This window comes from Acomys russatus, chromosome 3, assembly GCF_903995435.1.
Source record: "Acomys russatus chromosome 3, mAcoRus1.1, whole genome shotgun sequence".
Taxonomy (NCBI): Eukaryota; Metazoa; Chordata; class Mammalia; order Rodentia; family Muridae; genus Acomys; species Acomys russatus.
In genome coordinates, this window is record NC_067139.1 from 82,510,030 (window position 1) to 82,518,230 (window position 8,201).

Below are 8,201 nucleotides of genomic sequence, written 5' to 3' on the forward strand. Positions count from 1 at the left end.
TACATTAAGATGAGATCTCAGCACCTGCTTTGCCATGTTCACAGTAAATTGTTAGATGCTTAAATTATAAAGAGAGGTAGGATAGACATTACATCCAAGGACTGCAGAAACAGAGAATCTTTTTCCCACACATGCCATAGAGAAGACAATGTTAATACCTACCCTTGCAGCCCAAGATACCCTTTTAAACACTGCAGAAAAATGTTGCTGTATACTTATTAATGTCCCATCCAGGTCACAGTGTTATGCTGTGTTGTTCCTGACTATGCAGCTGTTGATCCTGAGTCTCAGATCCTGTTGTGGATTTTTATTCCAAACTGATGGGGGCACTTTCAGCAAATATGGCCATTTGGACCTCCTGTGTTCTGCTTGACCAAATCTCTCCTGCCCCCTCCCTTTCAGTGACTTCTCGGAAAACTCTCCAGGAGTCCTCCTGTCTTTAGGTTTCTCAATAACCAGATATATATCTCTTTCGCTTAAGTTAGCACCCGGTCTTGTTGTCCCACACTTCTAGGAAACTGCAAGTGCAGTGCCATCTGACCATGAGGGGAACATTGTACGATATGCAGCAGCACAGGGCTGAACTCGCTCTCACCCTAGTTCCCCTTCTGCCCCCACCCAACATCCTGCCTTGTGCTTATAAGCAGCCTGAGAAAATAAAATTTTGCCATCTTGATCACAGCTTTTTGACTTGCTGTCTGTTCTTTGCGTCTCTTTTCCCCCATTCTCTACCTAGGGGTCCATAGGTCTCAGTTGATTGGCGGGCCCAGACATTGGAACATAAATAAAGCAGACTGCAATGGTTATATAGTCTTAGGGCCAATTCATAATAATTTAACTTGATCATATTTTTATGGAATTAAAATATATTCTATTTTATGTGCATGAAAATTTGCCTGCCTTTGTGTTTATGTACCATATGTGTGCCTGGTGCCAATGGAGGTCAGAAGGGAAAGTCAGTTCCTCTTGGAATTGAAGTTATAGATAGTTCTGGCATTATGCGTGTTCTGGAAATCATACCTCAGTTCTCTGAAAGAGCACGAAGTTCTCTCCAGTCCTGAGCCATGCCACCAGGCCTGGATAGCATCTTAATACAAATTTGAATCAGTGAAAATAAGTTAGTAAATCCTACTTTTTGCCATTCCTTTTATCCTATGGTAAAGACTAAAAGAAATAGACCATCAGTTGCTCTACTAGAAAATGTACTCTATTTAATTCCAGGCAGAATCCTAAGACGGACAACACTGACTGTGTTAATGGTGTTCTTTATGTTCTTTATATTGGTAAAGACCAAGTAAAGCCTTACATTTGCCTTACAATTGATGTTGAGGGTGAGAGTGCATTTCTGACCTTGGGAAGTTCAAGAGACTCTAGTTTAATCTCTGCCCACCAGAGGGTGGAGTTTCCTAAGACAAGATCAGTGTCTGTGAGAACTATAAGCTTTGGAGGTTCATCATTTGATGTCATTTCATCATTTCTTCATGTGAAGTATCAAGAACATTACTTGGGTGACAGTGAAGATGAACATTTCTCCACATTTCATGACTGTGATGCTGTTCATGCTTGGTAAGTAAAGGGACTTACAAATTGTGCTCTTTCTTCTATGTTGTCAGAAAAAGATTTAAGGTATTATAAGCGTTGTCCTTAATGTGACACATATGTCTGGTCCTTCCTCCAGGCAGGACCCATGGGGACTCAGTGACCCAGAGACAAGGTCAAGTGACCCTCTCAGAAGGCGACTTCCTATTTATAAACTGCACTTATTCAAGCTCAGGATATCCAGCTCTTTCCTGGTATGTCCAATATCCTGGAGAAGGTCCCCAGCTCCTTTTGCAAGTCACAACAGCCAACAACAAGGGAAGCAGCAGAGGATTTGAAGCCACATATGACAAAGAAGCCACCTCCTTCCACCTGCAGAAAGCCTCGGTGCAAGAGTCAGACTCGGCTGTGTACTACTGTGTTGTGAGAGACACAGTGGCAGACACTGCAGGGGGAGCTGAGCACAAACTCTGAGAAGAAAAAAAAAAGCCTGGTGTCTGATTATCTGCTTTTTGGATCACTCCATTTTTTTCACACACTCTGTGCTGTTCCCCCAAATTTTATCTGGTTAATTAAAATCATACAAATGGCCAGAGAGGAGCAAGAAGGAGATATTGCCTCAGCTGGATTTTTATAGGGGAAAATGAAGCCCTAGGATTTCAGTGGTTCCTCAGGAGGGTCACACTGTTTTCACAGGAAAGCCATGGATACAGTGAAGTGGCCAGTTGTCTTCATCTCCATATATAAGCCATTATCTTCATATTGCTTGAGGTCAACTCTGGCTCAAGTTGCTCACAGAAGCCAAATATGCCTGAAAAGGGGGCAACTCAGTAATGTCTAGCTGATACTCTGGAAGGACAATCAGAAGGTTACAGCTTTTCATACTTAGAGATTTCTAATAGAGAATTATTGGTAGAAAAGAGAGGAGAAAGGGAAGCTGGAACAAGTGGGCAATCTTTGGACTGTCAGTTCCTCCTCTCCTGTGGATCCAAGCCCCCAGTCTCATCTTCAGTCCTTTATCTGACCTACTTGTCCTTGGTTGGCCCTGGTTGTCTTTTCTCTCTCTTTTCCCCCAATTCCAGTGGACTAAGAAAATCTCCATGGCACACCCTAGTGTGGATACTGTAGCCAGTGCTTGCTACTTTGTGGGTTCTTCTTTCTTCTGCCCTTATCCACCCCTTTCCCACTCTTTCAACCCCCTAACACTAGAGAGTAGGGAAAAGGATAGAGGGGAAGTGGGTGACATTATAGTTAGACTACTTCCTGCTGATTAGGGGCATTGAATTTTGGAGGCAAATTTGATTTTACTGGCAACATATCAAATTTCTTCTTGTGGGTTTTTTGTTCTTTGTCATGAATATTTACCAAAGTGTGAAAAGCAACAACCATCCATCAACCAACAATCTTCAACTTCTCTGGTCTGTAGTATTTATACACCCTCTGTAAATTGTCCAGGATTCCAAATGTCAAACAACTGCCAAACTGTATGTTGCTGGCAGCCTCATGCCACTGCTATAGCAAGAGGCAAATCATAATTAGCTGTTGTGGGCATTTGGAAATGAAAGCATATTCTTATAATATTTCTGATTTTTAAAAAACCAAAATATCACTAAAGAATACCCTCACCCCACTTTTTTTTCTAGCTCATCTCCATGCCAAAGTGTATACACCTAATACCAAGAATCACATTAATTTTGGAAACCTTGTATTGACACTTGGCAGAATATCAGAGATTCCTTACTAGGAAACTGAGAGCCACCATGTCTCTGAAGGACCAGAGACAGCAAAAGAAACAGAGGAATCGAACACACACACACACACACACACACACACACACACACACACACACACACACACACACACACACACCAAAGACAAGACTGGATAACATCAGTAAGAAGTATCATGATCCCAAACAGATTCCTTTGTTACAGCATAAAACAATGAATAACAACCAGGGTGATATGTCTTCACTAAAGCCTAGAAGCCTTACTACAATTGCCTTGGAGAAATGCTGCATATTTGAAGAAAAGCACTTCAGAAGATACTTTACGAATATCTTAAAGGTCTTGAGAGAGAAAATAAATACATCTCATAACGAAATCTATGAAAACACAAACTAACAATAGGACAAAATAGAAAATACAGTTCAAGACTTGCAAGTGGAAATAGAATTAATTCAGAAAACAAAAACTGATGGAAAACTGGAAACCAAAAAATTTAGAAAAATAAACAGGAAGCTCAGAGTCAAGCCTCCCCAAGAGATTATAAGAGATGGAAGAAAGAATCTCATTTGTTGAACACATGATAGAAGAAACAGATACCTGGGACCAAGAAAATGTTAAATCTAAAAATATCCAGGCACAAAACAACCAGGAAATGTAGGGTACTTTGAAAAGACCAAATCTACGAATAATAGGAATAGAGGAAGGAGAACAAAAGTGAAAGGCACAAAAAACATTTTCAACAAAATCATCTAACTAAAATGCCTAAGACTTAAAAGGAAGTGTCTATTAAGGCACAGGGAATACACAGAACATCAGATAGACTGGACTAGATAAGAAAGTCTCACGTTACATAGTAATCAGAATACTTAATGAACAGAATGGGGAGATAATATTAAAAGGGACAGGGATAACTGTATAAAGGGAAATAGCATACAAAGGAAGGCATCTAATACTAACACCTGACTTTCCAATGGATATATTAAAAGCCAGAAGGCCCTGGACCAATGTTATAAAATCTAAGAGACTGAAGATATCACCCAGACTTCTATACTTCCCAAAACTTTCCATTTCTATAGATGGAGAAAGACAGTAATTAAGAATCAAGTTAAACAGGACCTATCTACAAATCCAGCTCCACAGAAGGTGCTAGAAGGAAAACATTAATCTGAAGAGGATAACCACACCCATTAAAACACAAAGAATAAATAATGTCAGACCATTGAAACAAAAAACAAAACCAGAAACAGACAAAAAATGGACAACAACAAGAACAACAGAGGGGAGGGAGTCAATCACTACCACAAAAGCTGAGAATCAATAAACACTCCTCACTGATAACTCTCATTGTCTAATGGTTTCAATTCCCCAAGAAATTGACACATGCAAATAGAATGACTTAACACCCAGGATCCCTCCTTCTGATACACCCAGTAACACAACTTAACATCAAGGATAGACATCACCTCAAGGAAAAAGAATGGAAAAGGACACTCCAAGCAAAAGACCTGAGAAGCAAGCTGTTATAGCCATTTGAATGTCTGACTAAATAGGTGTCAAACCAAAACTACTTAGGAAAGATATGGAAAGATACTACACACTCATCAAAGGAAAAATCCATCAAGAGGACTTGATATTCTTTAATATTTATGCATCCAACAGTAGCGGACCCACGTTCATAAAACAACAACAACAACAACAACAACAACAACAACAACAACAACACTACTACAGCTTAAATCACATATTGAGCCTCCAACACTGATATTGGGAATCCTCAGTGCCTCACTTTCACCAGTAGACAGGTCATTAGGACAAAACCTGAACAGGGAAATAGTGGAACTAACTGATGTCATAAATGAAATGTACCTAACAGATAACTGGCAAACATGTTACCCAAATACAGAAGAATATACCTTCTTCTCAGAACCTCTAGTAGCATTCTCCAAAATTGAGTACATACTCAGATAGAAATCAAGTCTCAATATATATAAACAAACTGAAATAACATCTTCCATCCTTTATGACTTCCACGGATACCATCATCAACACAAAGCTGGCAAACTCATAGAACTGAACAGATCACTACTAAATGAAAAATGGGTCAAGGCAGCAATTAGGAAAAAATAAAAATCTTTATGGAACTGAAGGAAAATGAAAATACAACATACCCAGACTAAATAGACACAATTAAGGTGGTTCTAAGAGACAAGTTCATAGCACTAAGAGTCCACATAAGAAAAATAATGGAAAGATCTTACAATAGTGGCATAACAGCACATATAAGAGTTCTAGAACAAAAATAAGAAATAAGATTCAAAGGAGTAGGCAGCAAAACATAAGTCAAGTGGGTTTTTTTAGATAGTTTATGGCTCTTGTGGGAAGGATAGTCAGCCAAGTGGCACAACTTAGTTTAAGTGTGTGTGTGTAATTTTAAGTGAACATAAAATAATATAATTCCTTGATACTTTATCAAACATCATTTATTCTATGTTCCTCTTCCTCCCCTCTGCTTCTGTACCGACTTCCTTTCTGTCCCCCAATTAAAGGCCCCTCCTCATTTTTACGTTTCCTCCCTCATATCATCTATACTCTATCACCCTCTGTAGAGCTCATCTCACATGCTCCATTTATACTTTGCTAGTGTGTGCAGGTACTTCAGTTTACAACTCACACCTGAAGGTTTTGAGCTCAGAACAACAGATGAGAAAGAACATGTGAGGTCTGTGATTGTGGGTCTGAGCTATTATTGAAAGGTGTGTGTTGATGTCAGCCATTTTGTATTTTTTACTGTTTGCATTCTTTGTGCTTCAGTGATTTCCACTTCATTTGTCTACTTCCTATAGTTTGTATGCAACGTTCATACACCTCTTTACTCTGTAGGATTGCTTCCAGTGCTCTCTATGTAGAGAGTCCCATGACATGAGTCCTTTTAGCCTGTTTATTTCATGGACAGTTTTTCTTTCTCCTTCAACTATGAAGGATGGTTTTGCAGGGCACCATAGTCTAGTTGACTTGTATAGTAATTTAGAACTTGGCTTACATTTTTCTAGTCACTGATCACTTTCAAAGCTTCCATTGAGAAATCATGTGCTGTTATGATGGGTTTTCCTTTATGTATAACTTGTGTTTTTTCTCTTGCAGATTTCAATACTGTTCTTTAGTTCTGTATGTTTAGTATTTTCGTTATGATAATCTATGGGGAAATTTCTATTCTTGTATTGCTTATTTGGTGTTTATGGGTTTTCTTGTATCTATACAAATGTGTGTTTTCTTAGTTTAGGGAAAGTTTCTTTTATGATTTTATTATATTTTGTGTGTATGTGTTTTACTTACATGTGTATCTGCACATCACATGTGCATGGTATACAAATAGGTAGGAAAAGCATGTCAGTTCCCTAAATCTGGAGTTACAGCTGGCTGTGAGCCACCATATGGGGACTTGGAGTTGAGCCCAAGTCCTATGGAAGAACAACTATTCCTTTTAGCTGTCAAACTTTCTTTTCAGCTTTATCAACATGCAAACTTTGTACAATATCCAACAGTTCCTGCCTGTTTCTTTCCTTTGTTTGAAAAATGTTTTTCATATTTTTTGTTTTTATCTTTGATCTCGGATATTCTGTTTTGTATTGATGCATTCTATTTGTAAGGCTTCCCCTTATGTTCTCTCGGTGGCTTATTAATCCTTTAAACTCTATTTTCATTTCATTTTGCATTCTTGTTAATATTTCTCTTTATTAAATTCATTTTTTCAAACCCTGGATTATCTTCATCATTTCATTTAGTCTTATTTTTTGGGGTGTATCATTCAAACATTTATTTCATTTATGATAATTTTCTTCAAGTGAAGGAGTTGCGTGTTTGTGTCATCTTTAAAATCCTTATATTGCTTAGTGAAGTTTATGTATATTTCTTTAAGTTCTATGTTCTGAGACTCACTGATGTACTTCTGTACTTGGGGGATGGAAAATGTTGCTTTGGCTTTTTATATTGTTTGTGTTTTTGTGATTAGATTGGGCATGTGAACTTCTTTAGTTGGTTATGTGTCATATAATGATACAGTAGGTTGAGCTGGTACACAGGTACACAGGATTTGCCACATGGACATAACTCATGGGTTGGCCAAGACCCAAGTGGGACTTAGGAGTCTAGGCTGGGTCCCTGGTTGCGGATATGGGTTAGGTCTGGGGATTGGGAAGGATGCATGAACTATGAGGCATACTGGGCAGGCTGTGCTGATGTGTAAGGACAGTTTTGTGTTTTCAGGTTGGATATCAACAGAAAGACTTTTTCAAAAGAATTTTCTCTTTTTAAAATTTAAATAATTTATTCAGATTACATCTCAATGCTGTCCCTTCACATGTATCTTCCCATTCTATCTTTTCTCCCTCTTTCACCCTATTCCCCTACCCTAGGTCTGTGACATAAGGGGACCTCTTCCCCCACCATATGATCACAGCCTATCAGGTCTCATCCTGGTAGCCTGCTTACCCTTCCTCTGAATGCTACAAGCCTCTTCACCAAAGGGAAGTCTTTAAATAGGGGTCACCAGAGTTCATGTCAGAGTCAGTCCCTGCTCTCCATACCACTTTGGAGAATGTGCTGTCCATTGGCTAGATCTGAATAGGGGTTCTAGGTTTACTGCATGCATTGTCCTTGGTTGGTACAGTATTTTGAGCAGACTTCCCTGGGTCCAAATCTGCCAGCCTTGATGGTCTTCTTGTAGGTTTCTAGGACCCTCTGGATCCTTTTATTTCCCCATTCTCCCACACTTTTCTCACCTAGATTACCAGTAGGAAGTCCCAAATTCTCACCCTGACCCCAGCGAATAAGATAGTAAGGGGAGAGGTCCTGTTGTCCAGTTTCTGCTTGTTGTGAGGGTCACAGATCTCTTACCATTTTTTTTCTTTGCAGAGTGTCATATTGTACATTTCTGGA

General features: G+C 39.1%; 1 gene segment (V, D, J or C); it reads left to right on the forward strand.

Annotated features, from left to right (window-relative positions):
- Positions 1-1,520: 1,520 nt before the first annotated feature.
- Positions 1,521-2,013, forward strand: LOC127187161 (T cell receptor alpha variable 9-2-like). The segment is given in 2 exon segments: positions 1,521-1,566; positions 1,679-2,013. Coding segments are annotated over 2 exon segments (381 nt in total).
- Positions 2,014-8,201: the final 6,188 nt, after the last annotated feature.